Source organism: Lampris incognitus, chromosome 20, assembly GCF_029633865.1.
Source record: "Lampris incognitus isolate fLamInc1 chromosome 20, fLamInc1.hap2, whole genome shotgun sequence".
NCBI classification, from domain to species: Eukaryota; Metazoa; Chordata; class Actinopteri; order Lampriformes; family Lampridae; genus Lampris; species Lampris incognitus.
In genome coordinates this window covers 9204090-9226969 of record NC_079230.1, presented here as the reverse complement: position 1 = coordinate 9226969, position 22880 = coordinate 9204090, and the positions used below count along the sequence as shown (strand labels likewise).

Genomic DNA, 22880 nt, shown 5'->3' with positions numbered 1-22880 from the left:
CGAGGGTGTCTCCCTGCCTGCCGCCCAATGACTGCTGGGTTAGGCTCCAGCATCCCACGACCCGAATTCGGATAAGTGGCTTGGATGATGGATGGATGTCTACATGTGAGTTAAAAAATGAAATCATGCAGCCATTCCTTGATGTGAAGAGAAGGGAACATCACAGCAGCTGTATCCCACCAAACCCCAGACAGCCCCAAACATTCAAACAGTGAACGTTGACATCAATAGAAATCCTGTACAGTCAATCTGATTTTGTCCTTTTCTTCTCTCCCGTGGCACAGAGCATCCACCCTGTCCAGTGCTGTGTCATCCCTGTCCTCCACAGGCTTGTCCTTCAGCCGGATGGATGAGAAGGAAAGGCAGCAGGCCCTGGAGGAGGAGCAGGCCAGGTTACAGTCACTAAAGGTGAGACGTTTTATCCTGGGTACTCATACACGTGGCCGGGATGGGGCATAAAAATCACCAAAAATGACTACAAGATGTTCAAGGGTGACCTGACAAAAAAAAAAAAAAAAAGAGACAACAGCAAAATCAAAATCCCCCTCGTAGACCCTCATAGTTTTTGTTAATGGAGATGAAATGAAAACTGTTTTACTCAGGTTTGGAGAGAGAAGAGTAATAGATTTGAACGAAAGGAGCAGGTTCAGACCAAAGAGGGTGACATGAAAAGAATTTCAAGACAGGGATCAATAAACTATGAAAATAATGAATAATTGTTCACCCATTACTTTTTAACACCACTGTTTTTGATGATTTTGAGGAAGGCCTAGTCCAGAATGAAAAGCTTTGAGAACAGAGAGGTTATGGGTATGTTTGATAGCGTAACGTTGATACAGATGTATATCAACCTGCAAAGCAAATGACAAACCTCACACTGGTGGAGAAGAAATGAGACACACTGCAAGCTGTAAAGGGTGGGAGATTTAATAATTGAGTGCATTATAACAGCACCCAAACACCGCGAGATTAGTGAGTTTAGAAGCCAAATGTTGGAAGTCCCGGGACATCTGGGTAGCGTAGCGGTCTATGCCGTTGCCTACCAATACAGGGATCGCCGGTTCGAATCACAATGTTACCGTCCCTACAGACACAATTGGCCATGTCTCTGGGTGGGAAGCCGGATGTTGGTATGTGTCCTGGTCGCTACACTAGCGCCTCCTCTGGTTGGTCAGGGTGCCTGTTCGGGGGGGGGGGGGGGACTGAGGAGAATAGTGTGATCCTTCCATGCACTATGTCCCCCTGCCGAAACTCCTCACTGTCAGGTGAAAAGAAGCAGCTGGCGACTCCACATGTGTCGGAGGAGGCATGTGGTAGTCTGCAGCCCTCCCCGGATTGGCAGAGGGGGTGGAGCAGCGACCGGGATGGCTCGGAAGAGTGAAGTAATTGGCTAAGTACAATTGGCTCTGTGCATAACTGTAGTCCGCTGACTTCCAGTTTCTACTGCAGCAGTTTACCCGTTTCCTGTTTGTTGGCGTGTGTTATGGACAATGGCATATTTCTCACGATGCCTGCAAGATTTACCATGGGTAAATGTCAACCACATGCGCAGGATTGTCGACAAACTTTCATGTGCACCTACCAGCAAATGGGTGAAAAGTATCAAGTTGCGTCTGTCCGTCCGGACCATCCTCATAATTGTGGACGTAACTTGATATGTACAACTCCCCAATTGTATCCGGCCAATTATCCCACTCCATGCCGGTCACTGCTCCACCCCCTCTGCCAATCCGGGAAGGGCTGCAGGCTACCACATGCCTCCTCCGATACATGTGGAGTCGCCAGCCGCTTCTCTTTACCTGACAGTGAGGAGTTTCACCAGGGGGACATAGCGCGTGGGAGGATCATGCTATTCCCCCTCACCCCTGAACAGGCCCCACGACGGACCAGAGGAGGTGTGAGTGCAGCGACCAGGACACATACCCACACCCGGCTTCTCACCTGCAGACCCAGCCAATTGTGTCTGTAGGGACGCCTGACCAAGCTGGAGGTAATACGGGGATTCGAACCGGCGAGCTCCGTGTTGGTGGCAATGGAATAGACCACCACGCTACCTGGACGCCCCGTTATTTCGGTTATTTGTGTTGACAAGGACGGTCCTGGTTTCACAAGTAGCCTTTCTATGGCAAGTTGTTACAGCCTTTTTATTTCTTTTTGTGAAATCACAAGTTCAGTTTTCATCAGCTAAAACATTCATTCTTGATATTGTAACACTTCAGACGTGCAGCACAAATCACCCATTAAAACAAGTTTTGACTTTGCGCCGTGGTCTACTTTAAAACGTCTATGTGCCACTGAGGCCTGCTGACGGACCGCCCGGGGGGGGGGGGGGGGCTCAGCGTTCACCTCTGCTTGAGGATAAAGGCCAAGGGTGTTGCCCGTGAGCCGCGCAACAGAAAAGTCGAGTGTAAAACGTGTTGACATTTCTGGCCCTGGCCCTGGAAGCTGCGCCTCACAGCAAACTGTAATTGAGTCGGAGCACTGAGGTGGGGAAAGTAGCACGAAGCTGCTGAATAGGTGCTGTAGGTGTGTGTGTATGCATGCAGGTGTGTGTGTGCATGCATGTAGGTGTGTGTGTGTGTGTGTGTGTGTGTGTGTGTGTGTGTGTGTGTGTGTGTGCGTGCGTGCGTGCGTGCATGGGGGCAGGCGCCTATGAGGGTTTCATGTGCACCTGTGCATGCCAAGTGTGTTCACGTCCCGGCAGAGTGGATGCAGTTCCTCGTCTGATGGGTTTTGACCATTTTTTCTGTGCTTAGCTGTGTGGGTGTGTGTGTGTGTGTGTGTGTGTGTGTGTGTGTGTGTGTGTGTGTGTGTCCAAGTCATGCATGATTTCATCCTGGCAGAAAAGATAGTGTGTGTTTGATTGTGTTGGCAGTGATTTTTGTATGTGTGTGAGTGTTTGTGTGTGAGAGTGTGAGAGTGATGGAGTGCATGTGTGAGTGTTCATGTGGGCTGTTTACTCTGTGCCCTTGGTTACCCCATTTGTGCCAAGGTCCAGTGATTACCTTTGGGTTTAGTGGGAGAGAAGAGGGAAGATAAAGGGTGAACAGGAAAACAACACAGAGAGCAAAAGTGAGAGACAGACAGACAGACAGACAGACAGACAGACAGACAGACAGACAGACAGACAGACAGACAGACAGACAGGCAGAGATGGGAGAACAGAGGATGAACTACAGAAACGGAGGGAAAATGTGAGCATAGGACAGAAAGAGAACTAAAGAGGGAGAGAGAAAGACAGAGAGATTCAGGGTTGTAGGGGTCATCCAAATTCTGTAGTCCAGCTGTCTGCACACTCTGGTGTCCATATGGACCTGGCAAAAACACACAGGCATGCACACCACGTGCGTGGACACACACACACACACACACACACACACACACACACACACACACACACACACACAGACACACACCATAGCAAAAAAACAGTGAAACTCAGAGCTACTGTCCAGCTGGGGCTTTCTCCTAAACACTACCAGCAGTTGCCATTAGTTCGGTCTTACACCGCCTGAATACAAATGAATATCAGGTTCACACCAGGTTCACACCAGCACAGCAGAAGTCACAGTTTATTAAGAATCCCTACACAGGTCTGGGATGTGGGAAATAATGAATTCCCTTCCAGTCTGAAAAACTCTCTCTAATAGACCGGCCTTTTACCATAAAGCCTTATCTACGTGCTAGACAATTTTCCAGACCAACTTGGAATATTTGTAGTGACGACTTATTTTCAGCTATGGACTAATGTGGCGTCGCTGATAGCCTCGACCATAACTTTAAGGACAAAATTAAAAAATAAAATTGATCTGTTAAAAGTGAATGCACTTTTACAATTGGAAAGTTGTAGTCTGGGGTCTGTAAATGGTTTTACCTAAGAGTATGTATGATTTGTGTATGTGTATGGGGGAAGAGGTGTTTCTTTTGCCTGAGATCAGCCTCGGCGAGCATGAGGTATGAACACCGCTGTGCTTTCTCCTTTGACCCGAGCTCAGCTACGATTCAGCCAAGGCCGAACTCTGTTGAAGTTTGTGTAGCTGTCAAGAGAGACACACCATGGGCGTCAGGGTGGCGTAACGGTCTGTTCCGTTGCCTACCAACACGCGGATCGCCAGTTCGAATCCCCATGTTACCTCCAGCTTTGTCGGGTGTCCCTACAGACACAGTTGGCCGTTGTCTGCGGGTGGAAAGTCGGATGTGGGTATGTGTCCTGGTCGCTGCACTGGCGCCTCCTCTGGTTGGTCAGGGCGCCTATTCGGGGGGGGGACTGGGGGGAATAGTGTGATCCTCCCATGTGCTACGTCCCCCTGGTGAAACTCCTCACTGTCAGGTGAAAAGAAGGGGCTGGTGACTCCACATGTATCGGAGGAGGCATGTGGTAGTCTGCAGCCCTCCCTGGATCGGCAGAGGGGGTGGAGCAGAGACCAGGACGGCTCGGAAGAGTGTGGTAGTTGGCTGGCTACAATTGGGGAAAAAAAGGGGGGGGAAATCCATCATCTATCCATCCATTATCCAAGCATCTTATCCCAACCGGGGGTCGCAGGATGCTGGACCCTATCCCAGCAGTCATTTGGCGGCAGGCAGGGAAACACCCTGGACAGGCTGCCAGTCCATCAGAGAGCCGACACATTCACACCTAGGGACAATTTAGTACAGCCGATTCACGTGACCTACATGTCTTCAGACTGAGAGGAAACCAGAGTACTAACAGAGGACGACCCAGGACGACCCCCAAGGTTAGACTACCCTGGGGCTCGAACCCAAGACCTTATTGCTGTGAGGCAACCGTGCTAACCACTGCACCACCGTGCTGCCTGGAAAAAATCCCCCCAAAAAAGAGGAAGCACCATACTTTGAGTACCACTGAGTTGTCAGCAGACTCTGCTTCAGCCTTGATGTTTGTCTGATCCCATACGGAGCACTTCGAGGTTTACACCGCCAGGACCGCAGAGATGGTGTCAAGCAAGCTCGTGTACTTGAAGAAAAGTAAATTTAGCTGACAACAAGTACTCTTCTATGATTGACTCTCCCTGGCTGTCATCTGACTTGCGTGGCAAACACCCCCCAGCTGGTACCTGTGAGTCAATAAAACAAACTGTCAAAAAAATAGCTCATGCTGGCAGCTTCCAAAGTTCTAAAACACAACACTTCATCTGTGAAAGCAGTCTGGTTCAGAGGGAATCCGGGGCTCTCAGCGTGCCAGATGTTAATCCTGGGTCTCTAACAACGAGCAGGTTTCATTGTGTCTCTTACTTATGAAGATATCGAATCCAGAAGATGTTTCTGTTATGCATGTGACAGTGTGAACGTGTTCATATTGGTGTATGTGGGGAGAGGGTCTCTGTCGTATGCTTGTCTCTCTGTGTGTGTGTGTGTGTGTGTGTGTGTGTGTGTGTGTGTGTGTGTGTGTGTGTGTGTGTGTGTGTGTGTGTGTGTGTGTGTGTGTGTGTGTGTGTGTGTGATACTTGTGGTCAATATTCTTGTTTCCCCTGTGGACATTAAACTTCATTTACTTCAAGTGGAAAAGGACTGTTGTACTTTAGTTTTCTCTTTTCCTTTGTACTCACACTCTTGTCTCTGTGTGTGTGTGTGTGTGTGTGTGTGTGTGTGTGTGTGTGTGTGTGTGTGTGTGTGTGTGTGTGTGTGTGTGTGTGTGTGTGTGTTTTAGGACCAGCGTCTGAAGGAGATTGGCATGCAGACTCCTCCCTCTGCTTCCCCCAGCAGCCAATCAATAGGCAGTGCCAACAACCACAACCACATCGCACACACCCCAGAGCTCTTCACCTCCACACCGTCCACCAACAGGTACACACAAACACACACACACACACACACACACACACACACACACACACACACACACACACACATACATACACAGATAACTAGATACATGCACTGAGTTGGGTGTAAATACACACACCCTTTTCCCCATGTAGTCTTGTGTAAACACGCAAACAAACATGCACAATCCGACACTGCAGTCTTCACACTGTTGTTTAACAGATTCCATAACGCACATTGATACCCGCCCACAGCGGTGGCCTGTGAGCGGGTATCCAGTACTGGTTTCCTGTCACGAGTGCTGGAAGTGTGTGGCGGGTGCAGACCCCGCTGTACAGGACATGACTTTATTTTCAGTGTTCGCTTCGCTTGTTTTGTGCCCCCCCCCCCCCCCCAGAAAAAAGTACATGTGGTATTTTTAGAAATAAAACTGTTTAGCGTCCGGGTAGTGTAGCAGTATATTCTGTTGCCGACCAACACGGAGATCACCGGATCGAATCCCCGTGTTACCTCCGGCTTGGTCGGGCGTCCCTACAGACACAGTTGGCTGTGTCTGCGGGTAGGAAGTCAGATGTGGGTATGTGTCCTGGTCACTGCACTAGCGCCTCCCCTGGTCGGCCGGGGCACCTGTTCGGGGGGGGGGGCTGGGGGGAATAGCATGATCCCCCCATGTGCTACGTCCCCCTGGTGAAGCTCCTCACTGTCAGGCGAAAAGAAGCGGCTGGCCACTCCACATGTATTGGAGGAGGCATGTGGTAGTCTGCAGCCCTCCCCGGATCAGCAGGGCAGCACCAGGTCCTGGGACAGCTCGGAAGAGTGGGTTAATTGGCTAAATACAATTGGCGGGAAAAAAGGGGGGGGCCTCTTTGTATAATGTACCACCCCCGTCCATGTTCACTGTAAGTGATGTCGTCCCTGTAAGACATGTGTGAGCATGTGCTGTTCCGCTCCATCATGCCTGTCGTGTCTCTGCATCAGCGTCAGCAAGTCCATGATTACACTTGATCCTGATTCTGGTGGCGTAGTCAGCAACGATTAAGACCACAATCATCATTTGTCCTGATCACAGCCAAAGTCACTCTTACATACACACACACACACACACACACACACACACACACACACACACACACACACACACACACACACAAACAAAAACAAACACACATACACGCCATACAAAAATGCACACATTCACGAATACACACACCATAAAAAGACACAGACAGACACATATACATATTTATTGTTTGGTCCATATAGACTATTTGTCTCTCATAACTGTATTGTCCTCTTTAATACTTCTGCAGCCTTTTTAGAAGGGATGGAGTGATCTTCATCTGTGACAACTTAAAAGATTTTTAGTGGTGGCTTACATTGTGCCTATAAACATTAAGCATAGTGATGTTTAAACTTGACTGGCTAATATGACTAGTCTCCATGTCCTTCATCTATCATCGCTCGCTCTCGCTCTCTCTCCTCTCTTTCGCTCTCTCCCTCTCCTCTCTCTCTCTTGCTCTCCTCTCTCTTTCTCTCGCTCTCTCTCCTTGCTCTCTCCTCTCTGTCTCTCTCGCTGTCTCTCCTCTCTCTCTCACTCTCCTTTCTTTCTCTTCTCGCTCTCTCTCCTCTCTCTCGCTCTCTTCTCTTTATCTCTCCTTGCTGTCTCTCCTCGTTCTCTCCTCTCGCTCTTTCTCTCTCTCTCGCTCTCTCTCTATATATATCTTGCTCTCTCTCTCTCTCTCTCTCTCTCTCTCTCTCTCTCTCTCTCTCTCTCTATATATATATGTGCATACATACATATATACATATATATTTCCATTTCTCTTTCTTTTTCAGTATGCCCAATCTGAACAGTGACCTGTTTGATCTGCAGCCGGCCTTCATCCCTGCCGTGCAGAGCACCCCCTCTATATCCACCGCCAACAGTGCCTGGGGAGGTACAGATACAAGCAGCCGCACACACACACACACACACACACACACACACACACACACACACACACACACACACTCGCAAATCTATTTTCTCTGAGCAAGCGGTCCCAATATTTTTATTGCAAGAATGTTGAGATAGAAAATTGACCCATCCACCGTACATATGTTGCTTTTTTAATTGCTATTGTAAATCCATCCATTCGTTTGCCTTCAGTTTTTCTCCTCAGAAATAGACACAGTGTGCCTTTAGCCTGTGTTCCATGCAGAGACACTACATGTGTAGTGATTTGCAAACACACTAGATATTTGGTGTCTACAGTTACTATGAAGGATGAAAACTCCAACAAACCTGTTACCTAAAAGTCCATTTGTCTTCAGCAACTGGAACTTTGCCAAATAGTGTTTAACCACAGTCAACGTGTTTCTTAATTCACTGATATGGAGACGCTGGGTGCAGCGGAACCTTTCAATCATCTCACCCATCAACAATCACCTACTAGCATGTCTCTAAATCCTAATGATTGCTGCACACCAGCTATGGCAGGCATCTACTAGCTAGCTCAAAGCAGCCATGAGAGAATCGAGTAGTGAAGTGGCTGCCTTTATAATTCTGGCCAGGCTGCAGAATAATTTTAGAAGATATGATGTTCAGATTTCAGAATTCTCTTAATCCAATGCGAATCGGTTATTGACATCACCGGTCTCTAATGTTCTGTGGTAAGAGTTAAATATCAGCCATTTTCTTGAAAAAAGAATGCGGTCCAAGTAGGCCTTTTCACCAGTCATACTTAACTGTATCCCTCAGGAATGGAGAGCCAGCCTCTGCAGCAGACTTCCCCAGCCATGACAGTAGATTTTGATGCAGTGTTCGGGACTAAAGCCGCCCCCAATAACAACGGCCCACAACCTGCAGCTGGTAAAACACTGTCTGCCTGGTTGATCAGACAACTAAATTTAACCTAAACCCTCTCTGGCTTCACTCACGGCGTTGCTCTTATTGTCTACCAGCACTGCTAACCTGTAGTAGAAGCTTCTGACTGTTTCTGGTTTCGACATTCCAAGCTGTCTTGTTCTCCTTCATCGCCAGTTAGATTTTCATTCAGGAAATCTCAAAAACTGGAGGCAGCTGTCACTGACTATTTACATGATCTTTCTGGATGCCTTTTGAAGTGGTTCAACTTAAAGCGACTTGACCCCAAACTTAATGACCTATATACACGTTTCTCCAAGTAACTCCTACCAAACAGGGTCCATACACAGCTCTGCAAAACTTGAAAAAGTCCTCTAAACTAGCTTTTTCACTAGTTTTTTTTTTTTTTTCAACATAAACGCCAGGATTCCCGGCTCAGTTCCATGTCTGGTTTTAGAAAAGTTTGGGATTGTGCAAAAAAAGGGGAAAAAATGGTGTTGAAGTGTCAACAGCAACTCAACAGCAATGTCTCTTTCCAGAAATCATTACCGGTTACTCAAGATAATCCACACAGAAATCCCTTCTCTGTTGCTCTCCCTGAGGTTTCTTGCTACTTTTTTTCCCTGTTAAAAGGTTTTTTTTTTTTTTTTTTAGGGAGTCGTTCCTTATCCGATACGAGGGTCTAAGGACAGGATGTTGTGTTGCTGTAAAGCCCCTTGAGGCAAATTTGTAATTTGTGATGGTGGGCTGTACAAATAAAATTGACTTGACCTTCTTGTGAGCAGTTTAATGTAGGAACTATTTTCTCAGACCGAACTACACCTACATAAAACTGCTGACAACAAGGTGTGTGGATTATCTTGAGTAACTGGGTCGTAATTTCTGGAAAGAGACATTGTGGAGTTTTTCCAAATGTATTTTTCGGCACTTTGAGCAACACAAGATGAATGCCATCCAGCTGCATCGTATTCAAGAGAAGGCAGACATCTCTATGGCCGATATCTCCAAAACTCGGCATCTCGCACCAAAACGATCTAGATTGATAAATAGCACTACAGGTAAGAGGAAAAACCTGAATTTTTGATCTTGGGATGAACTGCCCCTATAAGAGTAATTTTCAGTCATAAACTGGTACGACCTTGTCAAAGTCATGCTGCCCAACTATTACTGGACTCCAACCAACATTTTTTTTTTTTTACTCTCGATACGTAGATCACGATCTGAGGCAAAAAAATAATCTCAAAGCTAAATATGTGTATGAATCCTGTCTTCAGTTACTTGAGCTTCCTCTGTCTCGGTTTACTGTCCGCTGCAATAAAATTTCAAGACTGATGGCTCTTAAGTGTCGCCAGCCGGCAGTTTGGGTTCTGAACTCTTCTATTAAGCTCACTTGCTCTTAACCTCTCGTCGACTGACATCATCAAACCTTGTGCCTTACAACCTTACTGGGTCCCAGGACACTTCTGACAAGTATATAAAACGAAGGCACGGCTGAGTTATGGTTCGCTCGTATCCGCTGAAAGTGCAGCAGATGTTAGCGATTTCTTGCAAATGTCAACCGAAGCTTATTGTGATCATACATAAAGATGGCAGGGAGGGAAACAGTCAGCCTCAGGATGAGGTTTGGACTGCGTCAGCTCTGGAAAGGGCACAAACTTTTGAAGCCTTTTAATTAGATTTTAATTAAATGTGTGTTCCGTTTTGATTTAAACATTTGGGGGTTTTTTTCTCAGCAGACAGTTCCAGTGAAAAGCCTTGTCACTTTCTCACAGTGTGTCATGACCCTACTGTTGTTTCTCATTACAAATCATTATGAGACCTGCGTTTGTTTATAAGCCCAAGATAATTGCCCCCCCAAAAAAGAAAATAAGACAAAACAACAACAGAAAAAAATTTAGAACACACAAAAATCACTAATAATTCTGATAACAATCTCTTAACTGCAAATCTGAAACTTGAAAAACCATCATTCTCATTTTTATTGTGTGATTGCTGCAGCAAAAGCAGTAATCACACTTAGTTATTTTAGCTGTTTATTATTTTATTTTCCTTTTTATTCCGTACGTTTTTTGGAACCTACTGACTTGCACATTTTTGCAGATAGACACATCATTACGGTTTTAACATGTAAAGCATACGTGTGTCATGGTGGCTAGTTACCCTATTTTCCGAGCTGTCCCAGTCGCTGCTCCACCCCCTCAACCGATCTGTGGGGGGGGGGTGGGCTGCAGACTACCACATGCCTCCTCTGATACATGTGGAGTCGCCAGCTGCTTCTTTCCGCCTGACAGTGAGGAGTTTTGCCAGGGGGACGTAGCAAGTGGGAGGATCACACTATTCCCCCCCAGTTGTCCTCCCCCAAACAGGCGCCCCGACCGACCAGAGGAGGCGCTAGTGCAGCGACCAGGACACATACCCACATCTGGCTTCCCACCCGCAAATACGGCCAAGTATGTCTGCAGGGACGTCCAACCAAGCCAGAGGTAACACGGGGATTCGAGCTGCCGATCCCCGTGTTGGTAGGCAGCGAAATAGACCGCTATGCTACCCGGACGCCCCCCTTTTTTGCAATCTGTTACAGCTATTGAGATGAATATTTTACTGTAATCATTTTTTGAACAGGCATCTATGGGAGAGCGCATATATTCATTAATATTTCAAATAGTTTACATGCTAAAGTAGTCATACCTGGTACAGAGGTGCCCCATGACGATGTGCTGAACGTATTAAAGCATGTCATCAATAGCGCCACCATGTAGTGGGTTGTTTAGCATTTAACGTTTTGGCTAATAACTCATGAGCCGTTTGGAGTAAAAGAAACAACTTTGCACAGCGTGCTCCATGGACAAAGCTGACTCGACTGGTAGGCCACGTCAGTTTGCGCCGTTAGAAATGTTCCCCCATTTTGGATTTTTCGGTAAATACATTCCGCCTCTTTTGACACGTGTTTCATCGAATCTTCACCACATTTAGTACGTACCATATTTAGATGATCCCGAACAAAACTTATGAGTTGGTTTTTTTTGTTTTTTGGTATCGCTTACCGTTTGTCTGTAATTGGGTATCTCAGTTTTAGAGGCGTGGCCTGATGCACTTAGTGGGCCACAAGTCTTCAGTGCAAAACTGGATTGAAACCACTTTTTTTAAATGTTCTACATACAGACACAGTGCACAAATGTGTCGCATCTGATACAATTCTACGAACAGGGGACACTTCAGCAACAACATAACATGGTATTTCTACATTTCTCTGGTATTTAATAAGATAAGACTTGGTGCACAGCTTCTTCATGATCGTTTGCGTGACATATTGAATCGTGGCACCAACAGCTCCACCTTTTGGCCATTAATAAAACACCACCCTATATCTTGAACGCATTATTCAATTAGCATTGATTTTGAGCTTAGATTAATGTACACATCAGTCGCCTGAAGCAACTACTGTAGATGCAGGAGTAACACGTGTTTTCTAAACGAAATGCAAATTTGTCTAGTTAAAGTTATTTCCCTGCAGATATCAGAATCAGAATACTTTATTCATCCCCGAGGGGAAATGGGTAATAGATAGACATCTAGACTCCTTTTTGACACTATACTTTCTATTGCTGACATGTTTAAGACAGTATTTAAAAAATGAATACAGAAATCATGAACACTATGGTAGTTGCTCATTTTAATAGGTGTTGTGGAGGAGAACCTCCCCTGTAAAAATTATATGGGGCATAACATTTTCCGTCTTCACCACAGCAGCCAAATAGGGAAGGATAGGGCGAGTAGCGGTGAGCTTGAATGAAGAAGCTTGAATGAAGAACTTAACCATACGATGACGTCAAAAGCTCAAACTTGAGTTCAATTGTCTGGTTGTGTAGAAGATGCTGACACAACGATACTAGAGACCATTTTGCCGTTTCATTTGGAGTAAATCCCTGGGATTTAGCCTAACATATGAAGTGGTCAAACGCTAACGCAATCACCAGTCCCGCCATGTGTCAGTAAGTTGAACAATAACAGCAGTTTTCGGGTTAACATTAGCCCACCTTTCTCTGGTAAAAGCAGTAGTGTTGCAGCTATTGTGTACTGTAACATTGTGATGTTCAGTATGTATGAAGAGGAACACTTAATGAGTCCGAACGGCACTTCTTGTTTTGGACCTGCTTAACCTGGAGTGTCATTAACCTTGTTTAACCCTGCCAGACTCCTTTGCTGTGCTCAGTTGTAACAGTTGTAGACTCAACACCCCGGTGTGCAGCCTGGTCTGTGGTCTGGAGCTTTGTGCAGACTAACTGCTTTCTATAAATAGAGCAAGTGATGAAGCTAAGGCTACCACTACACCATCTGGGCAATTGGCACCGCCTCATACAAATGTGTCTGTTGTCATCTGTATGTGAGTGGGTCTTTTCTGTGTTTGTTTGTGTGTGTGTGTGTGTGTGTGTGTGTGTGTGTGTGTGTGTGTGCGCGCGCATGCCTTTGCCAGTATATGTGCATATGTGTGTCCATATTCTTGCATTTGTATGTATCTGGGGATTTGCATGTGTGCGCGTGACTGCATACGTGCGCAAGTCTGTCTGTGACCGTCTCCCCATGTGTGTTGCTAGCTGTATGCTACTGTGTGTGTGCAGCTGTGTCTGTGTATGGATGTCCTCATGCATCTGCAGAGTTCATTTGTGCATGTTTGCGTGTGTGCATGTCTACATATTCCCGTGTTTGTGTGCATCTGCGCCTCGCCTGTCATCCCTTTCTTCCTCCATCTGCCTGTTACCCCACTCATCCGTTTTGTTTGTGTACTGTTCCCACCATCACACACCCCTTCCCTCCCAGCCCTCCACGCCTGTGTTTTCATCTCCCGGTCTCCTTCGTTTTCTACCTCATCACACCTCATGATGCAACAATGTCTCTGTCTGCTCCTTCTCCACCTCTTCTTCTTCCTTCTACTTCTTCTCTTCTCTTGCGCCATTCTTAAACCCTTTGCATAGTGACCATGGATGACTAGACTCGCGAGCCCTTGGCTAATGGGTTGGACCATTTAGTTGACTGGTTAGCGCAGTCGCCTGTGGTGCAGGCGACCCAGGTTCGCTTCCCGGCTGGCCCTGAATTCGCTACAGTATTATTGCGTCAACAGATGGTTGGGCAGCACGGTGGCCCAGTGGTTAGCACTGTCGCCTCACAGCAAGAAGGTCCTGGGTTCGAACCCCAGGCCGTCCCAGGTCCTTTCTGTGTGGAGCTTGCACGTTCTCCTCGGGTCTACGTGGGTTTCCTCCGGGTGCTCCGGTTTCCTCCCACCATCAAAAAGGCATGCATGTTAGGATTAATACTCCTGCCTGTGCCCCTGAGCAAGGCAATGGAAAGAACTGGAGTTGGTCCCCTTCACTACTCCTATATAATAGGAAAGGGTTAAATGCAGAAGACAAATTCATTGTAAGAATACAATGACAAAGTAAAGTGTCTCTTCTCTTCTTTTTAGTTTTTATCAGGGTGTTTAGAAGTAAAACTCGCTCACTCCGATACGCTGGCTCCCCTGTCTCTCAGTCTAAACTTGGTTGACTGCAGAAATGCCTGACCCAATGCAAATAACGGGATCCACTCCTCTCCTCCTCACGTTAAATGGACCTCGGTGGGACGTCGTCCCTGCTATCCTGGCCGTCTCCTCCCCCTTCCTCACTTGCATGGCCTTTCGCGTTATCATTTATTCATATTTTGTGGTGGTGTGTGTCATCTGGTGTTGGCCTCTATCTCTTTCTCAGTTCTCTCTACCTCTCTGCATCTCCTGCTGTCTCGCTTTCTAACTTGTCACAACAGTAAAATTAATTGGCTTTTATTGGCGAGCTGAAACAAGTCCCAGACTCCCAAAGTTCACAACTGTGATGAAGATATCAGCATCACCGTAGAAATCATTCAGGTCAACAGAATGGAGAAATAGTAAAATCCTGTCTTCCGCATCCATTTCTCTCCCTCTGTCTTATCTTTTTCACTCGGTTCCTCTCTTCTTTCCATCTGGTCCCCTACCTGTCCTCCTTTCTTTGCCTCTGTATACAGCCCACCCCATTTGCTAGGTTAGCAGGAAACACTGTTCTCTCTTGCTCCATCTCGCTCTCTCTGTGCTGGGTTTGCAGGAAACGGGTGTTTTCTGATTCTCCTGTGTCAGCACCGCTGTCAGACTTACACGAGGCTTCCTAACTAAATATTATTCCTCCCTCCTTTCTTTCCCTCTGCATCGTTCATTGTTCCTCTCCTGTCTGTCTTGTTTTGTTCCTGCCGGGGGGGGTGCCTGCCCTGCTGGTCTCCCAACTGCTTTCCCTTCCCTTTTATCCTTTTTTTATTCTTTAATTCCCCCCCCCCCACTTGTTTTGTGAGGTTTGTGCGAGGTCCCTGTCTTTTCATCTAAATCCGTTTGTGTGTCGCGCATCGTGCTTTATTTGTCAACCAGCGATGAAAGAGCAGGGACATTGTAATGGGTAGTTGTCATCGTTGTTCAGTGAAAATGGGTTTAACAGCGCACATAACATGGCAGCGGTCAGTAAGTTGCCTCGTTGAATTGCTGAATTATCCATTAACAAAACATGGACTTTACAATATTCAAGTAGAACTTAATGCTAGGGTGGCACAGTGGTGCGGTGGTTAGTGCGGTTGCCTCACAGCAAGAAGGTCCTGGGTTCGAACCCCGGGGTTGTCTGACGGTCGTCCCGGGTCGTCCTCTGTGTGGAGTTTGCATGTTCTCCCCGTGTCTGCGTGGGTTTCTTCTGGGTGCTCCGGTTTCCTCTTACAGTCCAAAGACATGTAGGTCTGGTGAATCGGCCGTACTACATCGTCTCTAGGTGTGTGTGTGTGTGTGTGTGTTAGTGTTGTGATGGACTGGCAGCCTGTCCAGGGTGTCTCCCGCCTGCCGCCCAGTGACTGCTGGGATAGGATCCAGCATCCATAATGGATGGATGGATGGAACTTAGCACTAACACTGTCAGCACCACCTTTTGCGTCTACGCTCATCTCATCTTCAAGATGAAGAGGTTTTTTTTTCTTTCCTAAATGCTGTTTACACAATTCTAAATAATTGAGTTATTATCAAATTATAATATAAGGGTTTTTTTTGGGGGGGGGGGGTTCCCCTATTTATCCCCAATTGTATCTGGCTAATTACCCCACTCTTCCAAGCTGCCCCGGTCGCTGCTTCAGCCCCTCTGCCGATCCGGGGAGGGCTGCAGACTACCACATGCCTCCTCCAATACATGTGGAGTCGCTAGCCGCTTCTTTTCACCTGACAGTGAGGAGTTTCACCAGGGGGACGTAGTGCGTGGGAGGATCACGTTATTCCCCCCCCCAGTTCCCCCTCTCCCCTGAACAGGCCGCCCGACCGACCAGAGGAGGTGCCAGTGCAGCGACCAGGACACATCCACATCCGGCTTCCCACCCGCAGACACGGCCAATTGTGTCTAGGGATGCCCGACCAAGCCGGAGGTAACACGGGGATTTGAACCGGCGATCCCCGTGTCGGTAGGCAACGGAATAGACTGCTACGATACCTGGACGCCTATAATACAAGCCTTTTAACAGATTATTTTCACAAAGCTAGTGAAGGTAACACCCTCAGGGTTAGGGTTTGGATTGCAAGTGTCTAACAGATGGATTGTTGTTCTACTCCGCCACTCTTTTGCATTGCAGTCTTCCTGCCTTCATCTCATTCCTCCTTTTTTCCTCCTCTCCCTCACCCTTTTCAGCCAGAGACACACACACACACACACACACACACACAGAGGCAGGCATGTGCGTGTGCCTGCACATTTGCACACTTGTGACCGACTGTTGTCACGGGAGGGGTTTGGATGGAGGTGATGACAGTTAGGTGGAAACATGGTATTTATTTGTTGTCTCGTTCTCTGTGGTCACACTCTGTATGGGCCGATACGTGGTTCTGGAGCCGCACACTCGTTCTCTTCCTGCGTCGCTCCCTTTTCCCCACCTGTCTGTGTGCCGCATGTGTCAGTCACCGGTGTATAAAGCATAGAGTGTCAGTTAGGCACACCTGAAGCTGTTCGCTAATCAACCTCCCTATTGCGTCTGCTCCCCCCTGAACCGCTGCCCCCCCCCCCCGAACCGCTTTCAGTCGAGGCTAAACCACACCCCACACACCCCACCAGCACAACACTCCTCCAGGGTTCCACCACCAGAGTAATATCTTGCCATTAGCTAGATGAGTGCTGACAGCGGGAAGCTGTTAACACAGACAATTATCGGTAAACTCACTTACTCTGTCTCTCACAAACACACACATGCATGCACACACACACACATGCACACACGCATGCATGAAGACATTCATGTTTATTAACATGGGAAATTACTCTGTCATTTGCAGTCACTGCCCAGAGACAAGACCAATCAGTTTTATACAGTCTTTTGCACGCTCGTTCTCTCGCTCTCGCTCTCTCTCTCTGGCCCTGGCTCTCTCTCTTGCTTGTTCTCTCTCTCTCACTCTTGCTCTCTCCTCGCTCTTCCTTCTCTCCCTCTCTCTCGCTCTCCTCTCTCACTCTCCTCGCACTCTCTCCTGCTCTCTTGCTTGCCCCCCCCCCATCTCTCTCTTTCTCTCTCTCTCTCTCTCTCTCTCTCTCTCTCTCTCTCTCTCTCTCTCTCTCTCACTCTCTCTTGCTCTCTCTCCTCTCTCTCTGTCTGTAACACACACTGGCTTGTATGCATTCATAACTAATCTCCTTGATGACTCGGAATTGGTACACAACAGCTGCAAACACATAAATCACCCATGAAGAAATGGCACAACAAGCTACAATATATTGAAGGTTCCTGGGCACTTTTATCGCTCTTCACAAGCAGAAATAAATAGATTGTAGATAGGGTCCCTCTGGGGTGTATTGAATTAGAGCCGTTATCTCTCTCTCGTTCGGAGTAAACATTAGAACGGCTGCAGGAGCGCAGGATTAATAGAGAGGTGAGGCGTGAGGCCTGCTTTTGTGCAGCACCCCTAATAATGAGGATTCGATTAACGCTATGCATGTAGTACACATCACCAGCAAGTTATGAAAGGGTTAAACGTGAAGCAGGTGCACTGAGCAGTGCTCAAGAATGAAATATAGATAACCAAGTGAAACCTCTACAAATGAGATGTAGAGAAAACAAAGCCATTCACAAAACCCAATTACGTTGGAGGACCGGCGCGGCAGAGTAATGTATCAGTCAGCATTAGCCATGGTTCGAGAACCGCACTTATAGCCAGACAACACAAAACCAATCTGAATTTAAAACTGCGGTTAAACCCCTTTAAAGGTTTTTTTTTTTTTGCTTTCGGAAAAGTGGTGATGTAGATGAGGACACAAGTCTGAAGGTGGTGCTGGAGGTGAGGTACAAAAGGCTTCTTGCCAATAACTAGTTGAAATAGGACCTCTCATTTTCTGGCTTTCCCTCCTCCCCCTGTTGCGGTTAGCACTACCTCGTGTGAAATCTCATTTCTTTTTCTTCCTGCAGAGCCCTCATGACTGCCTGTCTGTACATTCAATACGTCCTGTTTGTCTGGGTGTTCAGTGTCTGGACCCGCACAATATGAATAGCATGTGCACTTAACGATTTTGTGTGTGTGTGTGTGTGTGTGTGTGTTTGTGTGTGTTCATGTGCACTTGTCTGTCCTTGAAATTATCTGTCTGTCTGTTTTTGTTTGATATGAGGTATTGCATGTGTGTGTCAAGCATAGTGAGGTATGACAAGTATGAAGTGTGTGTGTGTGTGTGTGTGTGTGTGTGTGTGTGTGTGTGAGAGAGACTCTTGTCTGAGTGATAGGAGCATTTGTGTGCGTAATATGTGTGTGATTCGCTAACCTCTCTGCTCTGTGTGTTCAGGTTTTGATGCCCTGGGAGACCTATTGAAGCCTACAATTCCCACACACACTGCACCCCCTCCTCCCCCCATGGCCATCCATCCCGGGGGCAAGCTGCTAGCCAATGACCTTGACTCCTCTCTGGCTAACCTCGTGGGCAGTAAGTTTTATGTAGACGCACGCGCACATGCCCCTTTGTATTATCGCTCCTTAGCAAGACTCAAGACCAACAGTGTGTGTTTGAGACGAACAGAAATCTTCCCTGGGACTCCTCCGGGACGAAGGGATTTTATGTATTTTTTATTTATTTATTTAAAACGATCACTTAGCAAATAACAAACTGAACTGAGCACTGCATACAACGAGGCACGTCTTCTCTCTCGCTCTTTTTTTTTTTCAATCCCCCCCCCCACCACCACCACCTTTTCCTCCCCAATTGTACTTGGCCAATTACCCCACTCTTCCGAGCCGTCCTGGTTGCTGCTCCACCTCCTCTACCGATCCGGGGAGGGCTGCAGACTACCACATGCCTCATCCGATACATGTGGAGTCACCAGCCACTTCTTTTCACCTGACAGTGAGGAGTTTCACCAGGGGGACGTAGCGCATGGGAGGATCACGCTATTCCCCCCTCCCCCCCAAACAGGCACCCCAACCGACTAGAGGATGCGCTAGTGCAGCGACCAGGACACATACCCACATCTGGCTTCCCACCCGCAGATGCGGCCAATTGTGTCTGTAGGGACGCCCAACCAAGCCAGAGGTAACACGGGGATTCGAACCGGCGATCCCTGTGTTGGTAGGCAATGGAGTAGACCGCTACGCTACCTGGACGCCCATGTCTTCTCATTTGACCGGATGCTATATGCCGTCCCTGTGTCTGACTTTCTGCCTGGCTCGATCTGCTCTGTGCACACATCTTCCGTCAAAAATAGACTAGGCGTGTATTTTTAGCAAAGCGTTATGATGCGTTCAAGCTCTGTTCAGTAAAAATCAATGAAGGTAAATTATTACCTTGTCACGATGTGTTCAAATGTTCTTGTAAAATTTGGTTTTCAGTGAGAAAATCTGAATAAACCTGTTTAAAGGAGAAATTAGTTGATGTTTTCACAGCAAGCTAATAGATATTAGAGAGGGAATATTAACCTGTTTAACTTCCTAACACTAATTCTAAGCAGCTTATTATACACAACTATTGTCAGGATTTTTTTTTCAATCAAAGCAATTTTTTAGATAAAAATACAATCATTAATTTCGTAATCAATTGAATAGTGTGTTTTTATCTAATAATCATTATGGCGACACGGTGGCGCAGTGGTTAGCGCGGTCGCCTCACAGTCGAGCCCCGGGGTAGTCCAACCTTGGAGGTCATTCCGGGTCATCCTCTGTGTGGAGTTTGCATGTTCTCCCCGTGTCTGTGTGGGTTTCCTCCGGGTGGTCCGGTTTCCTCCCACAGTCCAAAGACATGTAGGTCAGGTGAATCGGCCATACTAAATTGTCCCTAGGTGTGAATGTTTGTGTATGTGTGTGTGTGTGGGCCCTATGATGGCCTGGCGGCCTGTCCAGGGTGTCTCCTCGCCTGCCGCCCAATGACTGCTAGAATAGGCTCCAGCATCCCCACGACCCTGAGAGCAGGATAAGCGGTTCAGATAATGGATGGATGGAATAATCAGTATAGATAATATTAACAATAATACATTTTATTTGTGGGCGCCTTTCAGAGCACTCAAGGACACCTTACAGAACACAGTTAAAAAACAAGCAGTGCTGTATCAGACAGCATAAAGTCAAAACAAAACAGGGTATACAATAAAAGGTTAATACAACCGATGAGTATGAAATCATCATCTGCACAAAACTCAATGAAGCGTGGATCAGACTGAATAGGCCAGTTTGAAAAGGTGCGTTTTGAGATGGGATTTGAAGGTAGAAAGACAGTCATTGTTGTGAATGCCTTGTGGGAGAGAGTTCCATAGGTGGGGGGGGGGCATAATGACTGAAGGCTCTAGTGCCCATGGTAGTCAAGCAGGCCGATGGTGTAGTGAGTTGGAGAGCAGAAGACAATCTGAGAGTGCAGGAGGGCATGTGGATATGAAGGAGTTTGGAAAGATACGAAGAGCTAGGTTATTAAAAGGGAGAAGCAGGATCTTGAAGTCAATACGGTGTTTAAAAGGGAGCCAATGGAGTTGCTGAAGAACAGGAGTGATATGATTTATGGAAGGAGTTCTGGTAATGATACGGGCAGCTGAATTCTGTACCAATTTCTGTACCAATCAATAGCCTTGCATATCAATAGCTCCGATAACGACAGGCGCGGCCATAACATCGGTACACAAAAGAGCAACGCATATCAATAGCTCTGACAACGGCTCCTAGAGGATAAATACTGAGTCTCATCACCAGCCAGTCAGACTAGCTTGGTCTAGTCAGAAAGGCACGAACTGAGGAAGCCTCTTGGATGAGAGGCGAAACGTCTTCACGGATATATACCAAGTCCAGTTGCACTTGATTCAACTCCTTTGGATGTACCAATTGAATTTTATGAAGACGCTTGAGGGGAAGACCAAAGAGGATAGAATTGCAGTAGTCAATACGGGATGTAACCAGGGTGTGAATGAGTATGGTGATGCTGTTAGGTGTAAGTGACGGGCGCAGACAATTAATATTGTGGAGGTGGAAGTATGCATACATTGTTGATGTGAGCTTCAAAAGATAATGTACTGTCCAAGATGACACACAGACTCTTAATCTGAGGCGATGGAGGAACTATAGAATTGTCAATAATCAGAGAAAAACTATCAGTTTTAGCCAAAGTAGATTTTGAACCTACTCTGAGAACCTCAGTTTTAGCACTATTAAGTTTGAGGAAGTGGTACGAAAACCAGGATTTAATTTCTAGTAAGCAGTTAGAAAGGGAAGTGGGCGGAAATGTGGAGGTAGGCTTGGTGGATAGATAAAGCTGGGTGTCATCCGCGTAGCAGTGAAATTGAATGCCAAATTTCCCAAAAATGTGTCCAAGAGGTAATGGGTAAATAATAAATAGGAGGGGTCCCAATACAGAGCCCTGGGCAACACCAGTAGTAACAGGAAAGGACTGTGATCTCAATTTTTTGAGTTGGACAAACTGAGTGCGGCCATACAGATATGATATGATTTAAACTACGGGGGGGGGGGGGGGCAGTTATTCCAATGGAAGCTAATCTCTCTAGGAGGATGTTAAGTGAGATGGTATCAAAGGCTGCAGTCAGATCAAGAAGGACAAATATGGTTAAGGACAAGTGTGATACATGACAATAACAAAGTAAAAAGGAAGATTTAGAATTTGAGACGGTTTACATGGACTTTGGGATAGTTCAAATTATTTTTGGGATTGTTTCGGGATGGTGGTGAAAAAAGTTAGTCTGCAGCCCTGTTCCTTAGGTTCATTGGCAACAAATGGATGTGCTCATACTAGCACAAAAGAGCAACATCCTAAAGAGGAATATTTCAGTAGAGCAGCATTCGAGTTGAACATTGACCTAATTCAACATGCGAGCCATGGAGGCTGTGAATATGTATCACACACACACACACACACCTTATCTCATCCATCGCAAGGCATCACCCAGCAGCACTTAATAGATGGCTATAAACCCATTTACACACACACACACACACACACACACACACACACACACACACACACACACACACACACACACATGTACACACACACACCGCACTCTCCTCCACTGTCCTTTTCACTGACTTCAAAGGAATATTTCATTTTGGCTCTGCTTTTTACCTCTTCCAGATGTTATCACAATGAGCCAATCGGCCTCTAAAATGAAATAATCCCAGAATATATATTAATTATATATCTGAGTGTTTTTTTTTAATCCTTTGACTTCATTGAAAGATGCAAAAAGAGGTTATGTAACATAATGTTCAGTTGGGGGCAAAACAATTAAGAATTTTAAAAGAAAGAAGGATGATATGGTAGCTTAGTGGCTTGCAATGTTACCTCACAGTAAGAAGGTCCTGGTTTTGTTTCTGGCCTTTCTTTGTTGTGTTTGACTGTCCTTAGGTTTTTTCCACAGTTCTAGGACATGTTAGCTAAATTGGGATTTCTAAATTGTCTATAGGTAGAACTTGTGTGTATGATGTGGAGGCATGTGATGGTTTGGTTACCTGTCCAGGATGTATGCTTGCCTTCTGTCCAATACCTGCCAGGAAAACCTCCCCATAAACACACATGCACACACACACACACACACACACACACGTCTATACATATTTCCTGGACTATAAATCACTGCTTTTTTAAATTAATCTGGCTGCTCCTGCGACTTATATTCCAGTGTAATTTATACACAACGTAATTTTGTCAGACGAATACACTGCGTTTCAACTAAGGCCACTAGATGGTACTGTTTAGTCTTGTGACTCAATTAAAAA

At 46.5% G+C, this 22880-nt stretch overlaps 1 protein-coding gene across 4 annotated transcripts in view; it reads left to right on the top strand.

The window, feature by feature from the left end:
* si:ch211-200p22.4 (phosphatidylinositol-binding clathrin assembly protein) overlaps positions 1-22880 on the top strand; it is a 108695-nt gene that overhangs the window by 63105 nt on the left and 22710 nt on the right. For 3 of the 4 annotated variants that reach the window (XM_056299945.1, XM_056299944.1, XM_056299948.1), the window contains 5 exons: positions 285-408; positions 5669-5805; positions 7621-7721; positions 8525-8635; positions 18466-18603. In XM_056299945.1, the coding sequence (XP_056155920.1) occupies positions 285-408; positions 5669-5805; positions 7621-7721; positions 8525-8635; positions 18466-18603 (611 nt within the window). The remainder of the gene's footprint in view (positions 1-284; positions 409-5668; positions 5806-7620; positions 7722-8524; positions 8636-18465; positions 18604-22880) is intronic. The other variant, XM_056299947.1, reaches the window with a different exon arrangement.